The sequence below is a fragment of the Diadema antillarum genome, unplaced genomic scaffold (assembly GCF_040938485.1).
Source record: "Diadema antillarum isolate AM-2024a unplaced genomic scaffold, OU_Dant_1.0 seq00001779_RagTag, whole genome shotgun sequence".
NCBI lineage: Eukaryota > Metazoa > Echinodermata > Echinoidea > Diadematoida > Diadematidae > Diadema > Diadema antillarum.
In genome coordinates this window covers 573780-594591 of record NW_027272458.1, presented here as the reverse complement: position 1 = coordinate 594591, position 20812 = coordinate 573780, and the positions used below count along the sequence as shown (strand labels likewise).

General features: G+C 40.1%; 1 protein-coding gene across 1 annotated transcript in view; it reads left to right on the top strand.

Moving 5' to 3' along the window:
* The window catches only part of LOC139712263 (uncharacterized), a 45817-nt gene extending 27457 nt beyond the window's left edge, over nucleotides 1–18360 (top strand). The window contains exons 15-19 of the mRNA XM_071624102.1: nucleotides 922–1189; nucleotides 3696–3753; nucleotides 15987–16119; nucleotides 17227–17298; nucleotides 18253–18360. Coding sequence (XP_071480203.1) covers nucleotides 922–1189; nucleotides 3696–3753; nucleotides 15987–16119; nucleotides 17227–17298; nucleotides 18253–18360 — 639 coding nt within the window. The remainder of the gene's footprint in view (nucleotides 1–921; nucleotides 1190–3695; nucleotides 3754–15986; nucleotides 16120–17226; nucleotides 17299–18252) is intronic.
* The last annotated feature ends 2452 nt before the right edge of the window (nucleotides 18361–20812 follow it).

Here is a 20812-nt window from a genome sequence, read left to right as displayed (position 1 = left end):
AAGTCTCCACAATAGAAGTTGGACGAAGATTTTATGTAAAACAAACGTTGTGCCAGACTTCAAGAAATATCTCCTGTAGTTTCCCTTGAATTTGATTCCTGTAAAGAGAGTTCCATGTTGTATTTCATCTGTGCCAGGGATGTGCCATGTATATTTCGACCATTGCTTTCAGGGTGATGAGACATAGCATCAGTGTATACCAGGTTCCCGAAATGTAGACAAGAGTGCCTGCATTCTGGGCTAAAGTCATGTTTATTTGTGTCATGCTGCCCTGTAAAATGGCTTTGATAGAAAGCTTTGAGTTTCTTCTATCAATATCAGTTTTCTTTCTGTATGAAGACCGCTTGTATGGCAGTATTATATGCCTTTTTTTTCCAATGTAGTGTGCGCTTATTTTGATGTAAAACTCGTATGCAGATGTACATGTACATAGCAATCACGGCTGAAGTCAGTGGAAATTTGTTTTCACAGACCCCATTCAGGTGCCTACTTTGTGTAGAACAAAACAGTTTTTGAGCCCATCAGTACAGTCCCCGTTCATACCTCGCAACCAATCGATATTTCCGTTGTTCGATGACCACATGTAGTTGACCACGAAAAGGGGATACATGTACAGCTTGACTGCTTTTGCACAGGTGGATTACCAACCTGTCCGTTCTCCGTTGACCTGCAAAAAAGAATATTGTTTTAAATAGGGCATTGAAGGCTCTCGGAGAATTGCGGCAGGAACAGGTTAAATAGTACAAGGAGAACCTAAAAATCATTACAATTATGTTGTTCTTTTATGTTTCTCACTATATCGGAATAAAGAAATGATCCAGGAGTTGGGACTTGCAAAATCACTGAGTTATTATCATCATTATTGTATTGATTGTTAATTCGTATTGGCAACAATTTCATGATCTGCCTCCCACCCATAAGGACCTGCCCAAACAACTCCAGCCACAGTTCATCCTCAACGTCGAGATCGATGAGCTCTTCATCAACGCCGGGCTCCAGGACCGGGTGATCCAGGTCTACCAGGGGGCTGTCTACATGGACTTCTCCCGGGCCAAGCTTGAGGCCCTGGGCCATGGGGAGTACCAGTACCTGGACCTGGATCTGGTGCCCCAGCTCTGGCTGGCCTACATCAGGAACCCCAGTGACTCGGGCAGGATACACAATACAGTGAGAGAAAGGTGGAATGCAGGTAAGTCCACACGCCCCTTTTCAAAAAATGAATTTTAGCAATAAATGATGTTCATGAGGTGTGAGTTTTCTTCAGTTTGTCGCGGTCTACAAATGAAATTTGTAAGATCGCACCAGCTGATCAATGATTTAACAAACATGTCAGAAAAAGGAACCACGGGACTGAAACCTATCATCTACTGCTTTCCAGGCAGCGACACTACCACCAGGCTATCCCTGGTTGCTGGCAGTGACACGATGAACTTGGAACAAATACCCAAGCTCCGAAAATCCGACATTGTTATAATATTAAGTAGTCCAAGGTGGACAAGGCATTAATGAAAGCAAGAAAGCAAGCAGTAGATGACAGGTTTGAGTCCCGTGGTTCCTTATTCTGACATGTTTGTTAACCCTATAAAGCCCAAGCTATTTTGACCCCTTCCAGGCCCAAGGGGGGGCACATTGTGCCCCCCCACATAACTTCTTTATTATATGATGTATGACCGTCATATTTGGCACATGGATAGAGCAACTCATACCCTACATGACGCAACATTTGAAATTTCTCAAGGTCATCCACTAAGGGCGCTATTTGCCAAAATATAAAGAAATACATAGGAAATACGCTAAAATCATGGTTTTTTTTTTTTGTATTTCTTTATCCTGAGCATATATGTTTTTATTTCATATCAATCATTTTAATATTTACCACAAAGGTAAAGCAAATCAACCTTCACTATTTGTTACGGTTTAAATTTCTCAAGGTCAACATATGGGGGTGCTATTCATTACAATATAAAGCAATATATGAAACCTATGATGTATTGCTTGGAATGGATACATATATTGGTATCACATTTCATATTTCCAAAATATTGAAATTTTGAGTTTGCAGATTGATAATATGAAAAACAAATGATATTACAGGTAAAGCTGGTGTGAAGATAACACAAAATAAAAGGGTAGTCTTTGGAAAATGCCGTATTTTCAATTATTTCTATTGTATCTATTGTTTGATGCCTATGTCATATAAAAATAAAAGAAATAATAAGAAAACCATTTCAGAGTAATTCACAACCATAATTACTTCACCATTTGGTCCTTCAGCTAATTACAGCCAAGAAAACTCCCATTTCATTAATTATTATATTGTTAACTGCAATTAGAACAGAAAATCATGTAAAATCTGACGAACATGGTTGTCAGTTTACGGTTGCCATGGCAACCAGCAATATCTTACATAGCTAAATTATACATCAAAATGTTCGCAATAAGATTTTAGGAAAAGTCACCAAATTTGGTTGAAATCGGGTAAAGGGTGTAGAAGTGGCAAACGAAAATATGGTAGGGGGGCACAATGTGCCCCCCCCCTTGGGCTTTATAGGGTTAAATTACAGATCAGCAGTTGCGATCTAACAAATTTCATTTGCAGAGGGAGACAAACTGAAGAATACTCTCACCTCAGTCTTCACCCTTTTGCTTGATAATCTCTTGCTTTGAAATGTGTTCCTATCACAACTACAAGAAGAAACCTATATTGTCCGTGTAATGACAGTACAAATTTTATGAATATCCACTTCAGTGTAAGACCCATTCTTCCTAGAGGATCAACTGGTATACATTTCTACAGTTTTTGTGTAGTATCCACATTTACGTAGATCTGGGACAGCAGTAATAATGAGTGATTGCTTTGTTGCTGGATGCCTGGTACATCTAACTATTCTGTGTGTTACAGGGCCCAGTCACAGTCATTTGAGGGGTAATAGATATTCCATACGCCTCACATGGTGATCTCCTGTTCCATTTTTTTTTTTTTGTTCTCGTTTTTTATTCCAGGTTTTAGCTCCTACCAAACTCAATCGACGGCTTGCCAATTTGGCATATTTTGCTCAAGTGCAGAACTGCACAAAAAATTTCAAAAAAAAAAATAAAAAATTTTAAAGGGATGAAGTGGCTTCAGGTAATATATCCCCATCATGTTTGTGTGCGTTGCATTCCTGGGGATATCTCATAAAAGTGCGATCACAGTCTTTCTTTTTTTGCTTGGATATAAAAGGCCCATTGGTGAAGCACAGGAAATTCCATATATTTGATGAGTTCTTGGAATAACAGTAATTATTTTAAAGAACCTACTATATGGAATTTAGATTCATTTGAAAAACTGTTTTCGTTCTTGAACTTCAATCGCAATTCTGCCCAGGTGGACTTTTGGATTAAGCGCCTGTGGTCATACGCCACACTTCATGTTTTCATTTCCACATATATGCAAGTTATGATATTTGACAAATGACATGATGTATGTGGCATCATTTACGATTGCCATGATGTATGTTTTGTAATGGTGTGATTTTGGTACAATATTGATGCATGATACATGTATGGCAGTATAAATTGATATGATTTGACATGATGTATTATTTGATGTAATAGGATTTCATGTCATTTCATGTGATTTGATACAATAAAGAGACAGTGACATTTAGTACAATAGAATACAAGCATCTTCACCTCCCTCTCCCACTGTGTAGGGGACCCAGAAGTCGTGGCTGGAATGCAGAAGTTTGCTGAACTGACAGATCAGTGTAGGTAAGGCAATACTGCCCTCTGTTGACAGGAATTATCTCAAGTAAAGGTTCTCTTGGAACTAATCCATGTACATTTTATTACCTCTTCTAGAGCTTGTCATTAGACAGTCAGAAGATATTTGAGAATATACTGAAATAACAGAATGAGTGATGCTGCAATAGGAACTCTTTGATCCTGTCAGATGGTGGTGATGATGGTGGTTACTTATAATGATAGTGGTGGTGATGGTGGTGATGATAATGGTGGTGGTGGTGGTGATGATGGTGATGATGATGGTGAAGGTGGTGGTGGTGGTGATGGTGATGGTGATGGTGATGGTGGTGGTGATGGTGATGGTGATGGTGATGGTGATGGTGATGGTGATGGTGATGGTGGTGGTGATGGTGATGGTGATGGTGATGGTGATGGTGGTGGTGATGGTGATGGTGATGGTGATGGTGATGGTGATGGTGATGGTGATGGTGATGGTGATGGTGATGGTGATGGTGATGGTGATGGTGATGGTGACGGTGATGGTGATGGGGGTGGTGATGGCGATGATGGTGGTGGTGGTGATGCTGCATTAGGGATAATGATGATGGTGGTGATGATCATGATGGTGGTGTTGGTAGCGGTGATGATGATAGCAGTTACAATGTATGATGATGATGATGAGGATGATGATGATGATGATGGTAGTGACGATTGCTATAGTGGTGATGATGATGTTGATGGTGATTGGTGGTGATTATGATGGTGAGGATAATGGTGATGGTGATAGTAATAGTGATTATGATAACGGTGGTGATAGTGTTGGTGATGATAATGATGTTGATGATGGTCATGATGATACTGATGGAGGTGTGATGATGGTGGTAGTGATGATTATAATAATGCGCGACGGAGATGATGCTAGTGATCATGGTAACATTAATTGCAGGGCTGCCAGTATTCATCCATCTACAAAAATTTAGGAAGATTACAGAATGCTTCCAGGGAGACATTCATACATTGTATGTTACAAACATCTTGGTAGACAAAAGAAAATCCTGAAGTCTTGGAGACTGTCATTTTCCTTCATCAGGGCATGAAGAGATAATAATGTATTTTCAGGCAGCCTCCTATGGAGTCAAGCAGACTTGACTATAGTCATTTCCATGATGCGTACAGCAGCTGAGATTCTGGTATGGATGATGATGACGATGACATTGATCGGTGTACAGAAGTGACTGTGAGCATGATGCAATGAAGCCATTGACTGCAATGAGGTTAAACAGAATGATGGGAAAATTGCATCTATGGTTGTTTGTTTGTTTCATTTCCATCTGAGAAGATGGCTGGATAGCCCATATTCAGCTGCACTAGCTAGTCTTCCGTGGGGTCCAGTTGGATGTTAGACTACAACCATTTCACCGGGTTAAACACCCTGCTCTTTGTGATGAATAAATGAAGCGGGATCTTTCACGTGCATGAGTTGTGACTCTCCCACACACAGAACCTCCATTTTATGTCCAATCCGAGGGACAGAGTGTTGTGCCTTTCTATAGAGGGGATGGTATGATTACACACTACATTGCTCAGTGGGACTCGGGAATCGAACCCAGCTCCTTTGGGTCGTGAGGCAGACACGCTACCAGCTATAAAGCAACTCATAGTGATTGTGATGATGATTACAACATGAGTAATTGCATACGTGTATTAAAATGTAAGTGAAAATTTTGGGCTCCTTGGCACAGATGACTAGAACATTGACGCCTACAGTGTATCACAAGGCTGCTAGTTAAAGGCATTGTTTTAGTCAAGAAAAACTTCTTTGCTTACAGGCAAGTTTTCCCTAACTTTCCATTTTGAAATGAATTTGAGAAGAACAGATCATATCCTTCACATATAATTGTTTGTGAGTTCCTATGGCAGTGTTGACCATAAAGTTGCTGAATTATTGATGAAAGGTGTAGTTATATTTATATCTTTAATGCAAGGCAATAATATAAACATCTTGTGTTTCTTATATCATATGTGACAAATTATCACTGTTTTGTCTTTAAAAAAAAAAATCTTCATAATAATGCTTTACTTGAAAATTCCATAATAGCCCTATTTTAGTCTGATTTTAATGAAACTGTTTCTGTTCTGCTGGACCTTTTTTTTTTTGTCAGGAACACATAGTAGAAATGTTTATTGTTTTCATTTAGGGTTTTTCAACCACTTCAGGGAATATCTGAAAGGAAAAATATCTAGAATCATGTATAGCAGAGAGGAACTACATTTCCTTCTTTTTCTCCTTCTTCTTTAATATTTCGTGATCCTCGCAAATATGAAATTATGATGCCACCTGTTCAGTTTTCATTTCTCAAAAGACAAAAAATAGCTCTGAGGCAAAATAGAAAGGAGGATACATGTGCGTGAAGGTCATGTATGAAATGACAGGGTGCCTAGTTAATTTTTCAGAGATCTGTACTAGTTTATCATCTATTGTGTTGTTGAGGGCACACATTTTGCTCAATTAGTGCCACATCCTGTATGTGCCACTTGTTGTGCAAATCGGGTTTAGTCAGCTGGCCGACCGCTGTGTGAACTCCAGTACAATGTAAGATTTAGTGTTCTATTATGCGCTATTATGAAAATAATAGACATCATTAGTGATGGGAGCGTTAGTAAGAATTACCCACACATGGTACCTTTGGAAGAGTCTAGTTAACTTGTATAGTACGAGCTGATTTTGATATAACACACATTTCCCATAGACACCCGCCCGAGTAGACGTACTCACGACTAGTCTACAACGGGTTAAACATGCTGGAGGCGTCAGCTGAGGGTGTTTGGATTCTTTTGTAGGTATCGAGTGTGGGTATTTGTACTAATGCCCAAACAAAATGATGTGCATTATTTGTTTTATAAAATGAAAAAGTGGATCCTTGTTGTTTGATAAATTTCTACTGTGCACCAACCATTCTTGCGAGTCAACAAATCAATGAAATCTTGCCCATTCATGTAAGGCCTTTACTCCTTCCAAGTCAACTGAATTAACAGGGATATGTATTTGAGCAATGATACAAGTGTAGCTCTTAGTGGTCATTGGTACCGGTCATTAGTAAAATCTTATGCCCGCTGGGCATGGTAGGCCAAACGAAAGACTAGTCATGTTATTGCTCCCAACCATTAATGTCCACTGTTTGCACCCTCTCCCCCCCCCCAAAAAAAAAAATAAATAAATAAATAAATGAATAAAAAGAAAGAAATGTGTTGGTATCATTTTGGTATTTGAACACTGCATTGAAGTAGTGTCCTCTAAAAGTTTGGACTTTTGTTCGAATTTTATCTTGTATTTGTTTGCCTTGTTTATGTTTATGCAGAGACTCCAACTCTCCCGTTTTCGACAGGAGATCTCCCGCCGAAAACCCATTTTTGCAAAATCTCCCGTTCTCCCGTTTGAGATTTAATTTCTCCCGCCCTGGCTCTTTGTCTCCCGTTGGAAGGGATTTCTTACTTATTTCTATCGTATGTTGAAAAAATAAGCCTCAGATAGCACAAGAGAGCATCTAGAACCCTAGGAACTTCGCGCTTCGCACACATCAACTTGGAGTCTCTCGTTTGCTAGGGGTTTCAGGCGGGAGAATCTCCAGATCAGAAGGTGCTTGGGGTTGGAGTCTCTGTTTATGTTTTGTTTTGATGATTTTCTTTTTTTTTCGGGGGGGGGGGGGGACATTGTCTATCAGTACAAAAGTAGAGTTGAGGGGTAGAATCAAAAACTTGGAAAGAAAAACAATATTAGTATAATATCTACAGTTGTCTTTTTGCCAACAGTTTGGTATCGGTACTTTTCCATGAATTAAATGATTTCTTTTAACATTGAAAAGTCTTTTCCTGCTAAATATCGTATATATTAAACGAAAACAGACCACAACTGTCTGTCTTTAGTCAGGATTGCAGGCAAGTATGTAATGCCAGCGAATGTTTGATGACCAAGTACAATCTAAGAGACAACACAACTGCTTGCAGAATTTCAATTTATGTTTTGTGTATCACATCATCAGTTTCTAAACTGCAAATGATCGGAAAAGGTGTGAGTCTGTTTCGAAAGAGCACACGTCTATGATCCCATGCCATTCTTCTTTTAAGTCATTTTTAGAAGATGATGATACTATTTCTGTCCCTCTCTAGCACACAACATCTGCATCCTCTCTTTAAAGCTCTAGTTTACCCTGTAGAGCATAGTATCATTGTCTGTAGAGAGTGACGCTGGAAGGGGAAATGGCTAATGATGGTAATCCAAAGTTTGCCAGGGGGAAACCGCATTGTTCTCTTTCATTGAAACACGTTGTACCTGGCAGTATCCGGCTCCCCATTTTACCATGACGGATGACATGTGCCTTGTATGTTTGTCAGTTGCTGTTGCCTTGATAGAAAATCATCACAGGAAGTGAGATTGAGTGGAGATTAAACAAAGATGGAAGGAAAGAATCTTTGATATTAGAGTAAAAATAATTGTGTTGTCTCAGTGCAATTTGGGGCTATTTATTCCCTGATAATTACACAACTACTGTATAAGCTGTTATTTTCATGAGGGTTTAATTTTCACGAATTTCTCGAAGCAAAGTTGGATCGCAAATTTAACAACACCTGAATATGTCTCCATGCACTTGGGTCATAGTGCATTTACGTCAGCGGTGGCGTCAATTCGCGAAAAGCAACATCGCACGAAAATGTCTATGATCTCCTCATTTGCGAAAAATATCTGTACGCGAAAATAACAGCATATACAGTAGTAGTTCTTACAAGTGTGTGTACATTGTTGTTTCTACACTAGTTATAAACTACATGTACACTACTTATCCTCTTCTTACTACTGTAAAGAGTAACTTAAGTTCAGAATCTTCTACTTTTGCAATTAACTACAACTACTTTTTACTATGACTGATGTTGCCAGTGCATCTATCACAGCCCCACCGGTACCACTTTTGCTGCCTCTACTTAGCTTTACCCCTATTTCTACTCAGACTGCTAGTACTTTTTAGCTCACCTGAGCCAAAGGCTCAAGTGAGCTATTGCGATCGCCCTTCGTCCGTCGTCCGTCGTCCGTCGTCCGTCGTCCGTCGTCCGTCGTCCATCGTCCGTCGTCCGTCGTGCGTCGTGCGTCGTGCGTAAACTTTTTACATTTTCATCTTCTTCTTGAAAACCCCAGGACCGATTTTCATCAAACTTGGCAGGTAGCATCCCTAGGGGGTTAGGAACTAAATTTGTTAAAATGGGCACCATGCCCCACCCAGGGGGCCCCCAGGGGGGCCTAAACCCCCAAAATTAAGGAATCTGTAAAAATCTTCTTCTCTAGAACCAGAAGTGATAGAGCTAAGTTAATACTATGAGTTAGTACATTGATGACTGTAGTTTCAAGTTTGTTCATGGCAGAATCAGGGGTGCCCCCTTGGGACCCAGGGGAGGGGGGTGGGGAAGGGTTCTAATGGGGCCTAAATTGTACATTTTCATCTTCTTCTTGAGAACCCCATGACCCATTTTCACCAAACTTGGCAGGTAGCATCCCTAGGGGGTTAAGAACTCAATTTGTTAAAATGGGCACCATGCCCCACCCAGGGGGCCCCAGGGGGGCCCAAACCCCCCCAAAATGAAGGAATCCGCAAAAATCTTCTTCTCTAGAACCAGAAGTGATAGAGCTAAGTTAATACTATGAGTTAGTACATTGATGACTGTAGTTTCAAGTTTGTTCATGGCAGAATCAGGGGTGCCCCCTTGGGACCCAGGGGAGGGGGTGAGGAGGGGTCCTAATGGGGCCTAAATTGTACATTTTTATCTTCTTCTTGAGAACCCCATGACCCATTTTCACCAAACTTGGCAGGTAGCATCCCTAGGGGGTTAGGATCTCAATTTGTTAAAATGGGCACCATGCTACACCCAGGGGGCCCCCAGGGGTCCCAAACCCCCCAAATGAAGGAATCTTTATAAATCTTCTCTAGAATCAAAAGTTATAGAGCTGAGATAATACTACAAGTTTGTTCATAGGAGATCCAGGGGTGCCCCTCTTGGGTAGGGGGGGGGGGAGGGGGGGGGGGGGGGGTGGTTGGAAGGGTCCAAATGGGGGCCTGAATTGTACATTTTCATCTTCTTCCTGAAAACCTCATGATGGATTTTTGTCAAACTTGGCAGGTAGCATCCCTAGGGGTCAATATCTCAATTTATCAAAATGGGCACCATGCCCCACCCAGAGGGCCCCAGGGGGCCCCAATCCCCCCAAATTAAGGAATCTTAAAAAAATGGGCCCTTGATATTGTACATTTTCATCTTCTACTTGAGAATGCCTGGTCAAATTTTTGGTAGAGCTGTGAATGATTTAGATTAGTGACTGCGTGAAAGGTGAACTTGCGATACTCAGGTGAGCGCTAGACCCGCGGGTCTCTTGTTACTTTTAAAATTACAACTACAATAGCTACAGTATTAGCACTACTACTTCTAACTGCTACAACCTCCTTCTCAGCCAACCTAACTAGCTGTGATTGGAACTCTTGTTATTACTAGATGCCTGCCTATGACTGTTTAGTCCATGTGCACCTGCAGCTGATGAGTACCAAGAAGAGTGAGTGTCATTATTCCTTTGCTCCTTGTTGGGGTCCCTCGCCGTTCATCTCCTGCGTGACTCACCAGCCACAAGTTGCCACTTTAAAGTCGTGAACGTGGAAATCGAGCGGGGGGGAGGGGGCGGTTGAGAGATACTCATGCCTCCCTGTAATGCGCATTGTGAGGCAAGCACAGTCAGCATCAAAACCCCACCATTGTCCCTCGGAGCATGTGTCTTGGCTAAGGACAGAAGGCTGGGGGGGAGAGAGTGTGTGTGTGTCGTTGCGGTGAGACAAGCACGCCGCCGCCGGCCCCGCGAAGGCGTCGCGGGGATGTCGCCGCGTCCCGCATATGACAACTCTCATTTCCCATTCCCGTGCATCACGCCGCGAGTTGGCGACAGAAATAGGCCACATGTTCCCATTGCACCTCTTCACAGTTGTTTCGCTACACAATTAGCCCTTTGTTTCATGAGGTACTCGGCTTCGATTGACGTAGATGATCCAGAAGTGTGAACACTTGATTCTCATTACCTGTAACTCGGTAGAGACACCTTTCTAGGCCTTTATGTGATGATGCAGATTACTGTATTTATAAACACATAAATAGACATACAAACTTGGGTCATACACATCTCCAGAGACAGAGAATGTCAGAACAAATTAGCCGTAAATGCCGCACACTCATTTGTCACATTACAAAGACAGGTGACAGTCTGCAGTTATGAGTTTGGCACCCGTTTCAGACCTTTCCCAGATTTCTAATTCTGGCCATTTTTGTGTTTCCATAAATCCACTATCTGAACAGGTCCAACACCTTAGCCGTCAGCTGCTGCTGTGTTGTCACCTGTGCCTGTGTGTTACTGACTTTTGGCAAGCATCCTCAAAACTGAACTCATTGTTCTACAATATTGTATACAAATGTGATTTGCATTATTAAAGTTGTAGGCCCCATCCTCCATATCATACACATGGCCGTCTTTTACAAGGTGATTTCAGATACAGAGAATTAATAAATAAATCAGATCAAATCAAATCAAATCAAATTTCAATGGTATTATATCCTGTAACAGTCTTGGCGTATCTCTTAGAGTGTATCTCTTAGATTTGAGCCAGCATACCATGACTGGAATGCATTTTCATTTTTAAGTGTGTTATTTGGGCCAGTGTCCCTACAACCAAATTGTCACCATTTGTAGTTTGACTCAGACAAGCCTGTCCTTAGTCACCCACAATTCATCATCTTTACCTTGTGATTTTTATAAGCTCTGTCATGACCATTGTGGTCGTACATGATATTAGTAGCCAAACATTTTTTAAAGACATACCGTCATCTCTCTCACTGGGATTTTGGCTAGCGTTTAGGGTAGAATTTACTCTTCACAATCCTTTTACAAAGTGTGACTGGGGGATACGTCTTCACAATCGAACACACATTTTCCTGTGTACAGTGAGATGGGGAAGCATCTTCATTACCCAAGCACTTAACCCTAAAAAGACTGGGGGGGGGGGACCTAAAAGGCCCCCCCTCGACATTATGCGCGATTACTCTGCAACACGCAATGCTCTCGCCGCGATGCTCAATGACTTTTTTCTTTCTAGTTTCCCGCACATTTTGACACCAAATTTGTGACGCCCGGGGGTACGGTTCTGAAGTTACATAACTTTTTGTACATGCACGTGAGGCCGAAAATGGCCCAAAAATGTGATTTTGTGTACAAAGTCAATGCAAATTGAGTTTTTTCACATGGTTCATACAAATATGCTTATTTTTACTCTAAAATGGCTAAAATTAATTTTTTTTAGGAGTATTATGCTTCAAAAAGTGTCTGCCACAAATTTTGTTGAAAAAACAACAAAAACAAAAGGTCAAAAAAACACAGAAATACATAAGAAATTCATAAAACAATAAAATAAATAATAAATTAATTTTGATACCAAATTTTTTTTCAAGTACATTTGCTAAGAATGCCACAAAGAATAATTATTTACTGATTTAGATCAAAGAGTCTGATTTCTTGCATAAATTAGCATAATTAATCAAAATAAAATAAAAGAAGACAATTTTGGAAAATTTAAATATACGATCTTGTAGATTACATCGCACACTACCATTGTGCAAATTTCCGCGGCGATCGCGCGATCCACGGCCAAGATCTTAAGGGGGGCCCTTTATGCCCCCCCCCCCCCCAGTCTTTCGAGCTACCAAAATAGCCCAGTCTTTTTAGGGTTAAGTATGACATGTACGTAGTGTGATTTGGGCAGAATCTTTAACCCGTTTAGGACGGTTTGATTTTGCTACAACACGCATTTTCCATAGACACCTGCCCGAGTATACTCGGGACTCGTCCTCAACGGGTTAATACTATACACATTATCATATTTTACAGTGTGAATCGGGTTAGCATTGTCATGACTGTACTCGTTGTCATAGCGTACCCTTCCTTGTCATAGCGTACCCCTCATTTTTTTTCTACTTCTTTTTCTACTTTTTTTTTGTGATGCCCTCATGTAGCAAACATAAATGTGCAGTGTAGAGGTGAGAGATTGTCTTTGTAATGATGCATTTTCTATTTCAAATCTACAAGGCAAAAACTAGCAGGACTGCCATTGGCAAGTTCTCATGGCTGCTACACCTGGGCCCTGTTTCACAAACATGGGAACTATATCGAGCCAAACAAGGATAAGCCCTGTGCCAGATATTGAACCAGTTCCTTATTTCTGAGAACTGATTGAATCCAAAAATTATCCTGAAGATTAGTTAAATTGAACTTACGTAGGATTCAATTTTATTGTAGTGTTTAAGGACTGAAGCAGCCCCTAGGTAGTTTTGTCGACATACTACAGGGGCGGATCCAGGAATTCTGTAAAGGGGGGGCGCAACTGATATTTCTGGTGCCACTTTTGGGTTTCATTTCATTTTTTTTCCCCCTTTTTATTTCTTTTGTTTTTAGCGAAAAATAAAGGGGGGCGTGCGCGCCAGTTGCGCCCCCCTCTGGATCCGCCACTGATACAAGGTTGGGTTGATTCTGTCCTCTCTTTTTCAACTCCAGCGATCATGTCAGACACTAGCTTGGCAAGCTATCTGCCCCCAGAGGGCAGGTAGTGGGCGTATGAGCTCTAAAATTAGCTTTGATAGATTGTTAGTACATTTGGATGGCAGACTAAGCAGAAATTTGAATTTGGAGGGAAGATTAACCAGAAATGGGGGGGGGGGGGGTGAATGGGTCATTGCGGATCTCCGTTTAAGGTGCAGATTGAATGCCTGGATGTCCTTGAAAGCTACTCGGAAGCGATACCTTATCGACAAAGAGAATGGCGGATACAAGGAAAAGGGAAGTCAGAGATTACAGCCAAGCACCTACTACACTGAGCTTCACCATGCCTTTATACGGTACCTGTAGTAGTAAGGTCGTATGACCTCTAGGCGTATGATAAGCTCTTGGCAGCGAAGACACGATTCATGACAGTGACTACAGTCCACGTTCATGTAGGCTTCCTTTTAAAGAAGGTGATGATTGAAACAACAGTGTGCGTCTCAATGAAGTAGTTCATAGAGAAAAAAATTAGTATTTCAAATCTTGACTTTTTGAGAAATAAGAAATATCAAATCAAAATTGCATTTTCCTACACAGTAAATTGTACATAATGAATGTAAGAAAGCATACTTGTGTCATTAATTGAGTCAACTATTGTAACTAATTTTGTTTCTAGAACATCATGCTTTTGAAATGATTTGATAAAAGTACCGGTACAATAGCTCTTTCTGGAATTTAATACAAGCAAAAAAAAAATATAATGATATATGAGCAAATAAAACTTCCATTCATAATGACCTTTTCATCAATTATTTGTATATAGATTGATTGGGAATTTTGTCTGCATTTCATAACATGCAACCTTTGTTAAAATTCCATCGGTAACATTGTTGATAAATATCCATATCAATGGAACATACACTTCTCTGTTTGTTTGACTTTTCTTTTTTGTTAGGAATCAATGTAACCCCTTGAGTATTTTGAGTTCTGATTGGCACAGATTACTCCTTACTTAAGCATTGTACACATTGTCCAAAGTCCTGGCGCAGAGAGAGTTTAATACATGTATGCATACAGCCATAGAATGGATTTTCCCCTCTTAGATGGGACTGTGACAGTTTGATGGTAGGGTCTGTCATCGCAGCTCAAGAATAATTTGATAGAGAGTGATTTATCTTTTTTAATAACTCCCTAAAAGAAAGAAACTTGGTGAAGAATTGTGTGCTGGTCAGTGTGAATATTTGTGAGAGGATGGTTGATATGACTGTATCTTAATATTTGCTTGTGATGGTGGCCTACGTTTGCTGTTTCGTGGTACAGTAAATGCAGTTTTAGCTCTCATGATCAGCTACAGATTTGTTTGTATAGATATTTGCTAGTATGTTTCTATGTATGTATGTATGTTTGTTTTGTTTAATTGTTTACTAAGTCCACATCAATTTCACTTCACATATGAAAATCTACAGCACTGACAAATCAAGTTCAGTGGGCATTGTGAACTCTGAATGACCGCAACGGGGCAACTTTAACCCGTTGAAGATGAGTCCCGAGTATACCCGGGCAGGTGTCTATGGGAAATGCGTGTTATAGCAAAATCAGTCTGTCCTCAACGGGTTAAAATGCATTTATGATTATTGCAAACAGTTTCTTTAGTCATAGTCAGTACCTATTGTTATTATTCCCTGAGCTGCCCTGGGGCTCCAAATTACCTCTGTTGGTGCAGTGCAGGATGCAGTGAAAATGTTTTTCCCCCCTTCCCCGTCCCACCCCACCTCTTTTTCCGTTTCCCTTGTTTCCCGGCATCTTTTTTTTTTTTCTCGTTTCACCCCTCGTGAAACATTGCCCATGATTCAGCAGAGATCGGGGAAGTTACATTAAATGATTTCTAATGAGTTTTGTGCGATCACATGGTACGGTATGTCAGCGACATTAATTCATGACAGACTTTCGGTTCGATGTGTCAACTGATTTGCTGCAGTGGTCTTGGTTCAAGGCCTACGTCCACGTTTACTGCAGTTGGCCCATCTAGGGCTCAGGGTCATGTGTGTGGAGAATCGCTTGAGAGGTTTTACACTTGCAGGAGATTCTGCACAAGTAATAGTGTTTGCGCTGTCTGTTTGTTTTATCAGCCTTGTTTCCGTCAATGTATGCAGACCTATGTACCAATTCTCACTCATAGTTGTGATACTCACGCCTTGAGGGTCTTTCTCATGCTCACAAGCCTGTCAAGCTTTTTTTTTTATGCCTTACAACATAACTCCCCCAAAATAATTCACCCAATACATTAGAAAAAAGAAATATTGATTTTCCACCCAAAGTATGTTACGCCTAGAACCATTTTTTAAAATTCAGAATAAGCCAAAATATTACATTTATATGCACCAGATTGCATGATTTACATCTTAGAGATGCTAAAACTCCTCTTTAACCTGTTGAAAACAAGTCCCGAGTATGCTCGGGCAGGTGTCGATGGAAAATGTGTGTTGTAGCAAAATCAGCCTGTCCTCAACGGGTTACTGTAGGAAGGGGAAGGACAACATCCTCCCACACCCACCCACCCCCCACCTATTGTGATGTAGAACTCCAACCACTCTGCTTTTTGAATTTTTTTTTTTCTTCAAATTTTCTTTGTTATTGTCTTTACGCTCAGGGCAGCACTTGAATCAGGCAACCACACTGAACTCGTGCGACTGATGAATGCCAACTTTGACCTCCGACGACAGATGTACGGCGACAAGGTCATCGGACCGGAAAACCTGAGGATGGTGGAACTCGCAAAACAGGTAGGAAGTATGCATAATTATGATGATGATGATGAAGATGATGATGATGATGATTGATGATGATGGTAATGAAATTTTATTAGTGCCTCTCTTCCATAAGCCATTTCACATTTAATAGCTCATGTGCACACGTTGGTACCAATGACCTTTCTTTTTTTTTCCTCAGTTGGTTTAGGCGCTTCCTTCATGTTCAGATTGGCATAATGCATTCGCTTGTCTGACGTAACAGTTTATTGAATTCATATTCAAAGAAAAAAATGATCTTTTGTGTAGACCATCAGTAGGGTCTGTCAGTTGACATTCAGCAAGCATCTGTCTCTCTTGTTTTATATTGAATGCATTCACAGCCTTTTTTTTATTTTGCCAAATAACATGCAGGCTTGCTGTCGGGTTAATGTGCTAGCAAGCACCCTTATGTATAAGGATTACAGCTGTACGTGAATAATTATTACATCACGAATGCTTATCTAAGTGAATTTAAAAACCAACATGCCTGATTGTACAAATGACCTTTTTCCCCTCATACGGAATGGAACTGTGAACTGGCTTATTATAGCAGATTTTGGAAACAATGATTTGCACAATTTATGAATAATGCAGTCTTGTTTACAACTTGCTGACGGCACAGACCTATTAAAGAAAATACAGGTGTTTTGAATCAGCTTTTGTTCAATTTCATGCCATGTTTGTACAGACTGTAATCTTGGAGACGCACCCACCAACACAGCATGCATAATGTCTGTCATTTGCGTAATCTATCCACATGACCCACAAGGTGAATTGCTGTGCAGACATGCCTTCCTGGCCCTCTTGTGCCATACAGAATGGCAGGAGCCGTTTCATTAAAAATCAGACCATAACTCTGGAAGGTAATCATTATTCTTTAATTTGTGTCCTTCATTTTTTTATGAAAGTTACTGAATCAAAGACAGTGAAATCACAGGGGTTTTTTGTACATGTGTGTTTGTGTGTATGAGTGTGTGGGTTGAGTATAAGTTGTTGTTGATGTTGTTGTGTTGTTGTTGTTGAGGTTTTCATGTCTTGCAGCTTTAAATCAGTTAATATTTCATGTACACTATTGTATTTGATTTGATTCTACCCATTCAGTATGGTTCCTCAGCCAAGTTCTCTGGCAGTGGTGGCGCTGTAATAGGCATGTGTCCAGACGGCGATAAATTGGTGAGTCTTTACCATCGCATTTCACTTGATATTCTGTTATACTTAGTGATGAAAAGTAATAGGTTGCAACATTTCATCATAGTCATTTGATCAACTATGTCTGGTAGAGGGTAAAGCGCTTACTTTCTGTTTCTTATTTAAAGTTTGTTGAATCATTAACAAACATGTCAGAAAAAAAGGAACCAGTTGAAATAAAACCTGTCGTTTACGGCTGACATTACCATGAGGCTCTCCCTAGTTGCATTCAGTGACACAAAGAACTTGGAATAAATACCCAAGCTCCAAAATTCTGACCATGTAATGTTATACGTAGTAGATGACAAGTTCAATTCCCACTGGTTTCTTTTTTCCAACATGTTCCTTATGTATAGTGTAGATCAGCAGTTGCGATCGTACAAATTTCATTTGTGCAGAGGGCATATGATTGAAGAACACTTTTCCCTCATACAAGATCTTGTCTCCCCAGGGATGATAGTCTTGAATAACCGTTGAGGACGAGTCCCGAGTTTACTTGGGCAAGTGTCTATGGGAAATGCGTGTTGTAGCAAAATCAGTCCATCCTCAACGGGTTAAAAAAAAACAAAAAGCAAAACAAAACAAAGCAAAAACGGATGCCCTGGCCATTATTGCAGTGGATGATGCGCTTAGAAACACCAGTATAAAGTGTCATTTAAATGCAATTATTGTTAACATTATTATTATTATTATTATTATTATTATTATTATTATAATTATTATCATTAATATTAGCATTATTATTATTATTATTATTATCATTATTATTATTATTATTATTATTATTATTATTATTATTATTATTAATTTTTTTTTTAATTATTACTATTATCATTAGAAAGAAATATGCCATTGCCCCTGTCCATTGTGTTTCTCAGCTTGTATAGCACACAGCAGTCATTGGATCTTGTCTTTCCTTCCTATTAATTCTGTCCTCAGGCTGAGCTAAAGAGTGCATTCCAGGCAGAAGGCTTTGTCATCTGTGACATCATTCCAAATCCACCAATCACGGGCAGTGCTGGTAACGGGACTGTGAAGAACTGGTAGCAGGAACATCATTTCCCCCTTTGATTACTTTTATCTATTTTCCTGTCGAGTGGCATACCACATGGTGTCCTCGCAACATTGGAGAATAGAGTTTCAAGTGTTGTTTGAGTGTATGGTATTTTCATCCAGAATGAATGATACATGCCAAAATGTTTTGAATATGTTTTACAGCTTTTTGTATGATTTTATTTGAGAAAAACAAAAACAAAAACGGATTCATGATTTTGACAATCTTATGACTGTATCACTCACATTTCTGTCTATATTATACTGTATATTCATGTGATATTTACTCTTGTACTCACTGGCAAGTGGCTTTCCCACCCTTACCCCTTGTTGGCCTTTAGCCTACTTACGTACAAGTGGTCAAGCAGGTAAACTGGTCCAGTTATTGATGTATTTTTTGGCCAGTTTCGCTCAGTACATTGAGTGTTCATATAAAAAGCTGGCACAGTCTTGGCTAATCCCTTACCCAGACAGGATGAACGAAAACCTGGGCCCAAATGAATAAAACTATGGTAATGTTACAATTAAAGGTATCTCTGAAATCAATGGTAACTACCATAGCAACACTATTCCACAGCCAATCACAGCCAAGAAATCACTGATGGTTACCATTGATTGCAAACTTATCATTGATTTTTATGAGAAACTTTGTAACCGGGGTTAGAGTTCATTCTCCATAGATTTTACACGAGAAATTTTGCTTAGTGTCAACAGGTACCACTCTTTTGGTGTAATTCAAAGAATTTTACTCAGGTGCACGTTGGTATGGTTTGATCAGTATCATGAGTAGCACCCGTGTTTCATGACATGTTTGCTTTAGTAAAAAGGCTGAAATACTTTGGTTAACAGTGTACACTTCGTTGGAATTTCCATGCCGTACTTCCATACTAGACAGTCGTTGATACACGACAATCTTCCATAAATGTACTTTTAACTATTTGTCTGCCCCTATTACTCAATTCGTCCTAAAAACAATTAATCGATTGTTGTTTTTTTTTTGTTTTTTTTTTTGTTTTGTTTTGTTTTTTTGGGGGGGGAGTTGTGTGTGTGTGTGTGTGTGTGGTTTTTTATTAGTAGCCACACTTCAGAAAAGGAGATCTGTACATTGGTTCATGAAAGTTGTCAGCCGCGATAAGTTGTCAGTCTCTGACAATTTCAGTAAAATCCTTGGTTTTGATTGGCTGAGAAGCTCTGGTCACTGACTGTTACTGTCATCATTGTCAGAGACTGACAACTTGTCAGGGCCAACAACGTTCATGAAGGGGTGCCTTGAAATGGAGGTGAAAAAAAAATAGAAAATTTGCACGACCAAAACGTAAACACCTCATGAACATACTGTAGCCTTCTCTCCTTCTGTCGCTAGTGTATATGTTTGTATACGCTGTGTGCCATCCGGCCCCCAGCAACTAGCTGGAGAAGGGTCAGGATGGTCCGAGCTAGGCTGGGGTCCGTTTGGTTGAAATATACAACCAGGCGTGGAGAACGGCGTTGAAATGTACCATATTGCTGGGTTACTTACTACCAGTCTATTCCCATTACTTGCTTACTACCAGAATACTACCAGTCACAATTCATCCAACGAAGATACCAGTACCAGTGCAGCTCATCCAACGCAGATACCAATATCAGATACCACCACAGTGCACTCGCATACCATTTCATCAGTTCCAAAATTGCACTGCACCACTCACCGATACTTCTGTTATACTGCAGCAGACTTCAAAGGAAACGGTCCAGGCAGTAGTGTCCACTTCAATCAACGCTTTATTAACACTAAACAACACTAATCATCCACACCTTGGCCCGTATCCAGGCCCACCCAGCTGGCTTATCCACACTTTGGCCCGTATCTAGGCCCACCCAGCTGTTTCGATACATATTCGACCTCTTATTATTCTCCGACCGCTATATTTCCGAAACAGTTACGCATTTTACTTACTAACCTTTTCCTCAAATACTAACGCTTATTAACCTTCCTCATCATACGGAAATGATTAGATAACGAAGCAATAATTGTATGGAAGATTATTACTGAACATAATCGCATCTCCAACAATTATTACCCCTCTTAAATTTCTAACAAAACAATCCATAATCGTCAGTTTCCTTGTAACTGATCGATTCATGATCGATTGTTCAAACAATCGATCGATTATGTAATCTATCACGGAACTTCCAATATTGGGCTAATTTTCACCCGTTTTCTTACTAATACACTAATCTACCAATTCTTCATTGGTTACACGACACCCCTCCCTCGCTAAGCTCGGTCCCCGAGCTGACAAATAACAACTCGACAACTTGAACAGGTAAGTATAAAATGCAACAAAATGCAACACTCGATAAAAATCTTGCTACTATCTCAACGTCTTGATAGCATTTTCCTCAAACATCCAACCACATAACGTTTTATACCAAACATCTGTACGTTCTAACTTCCGCACGA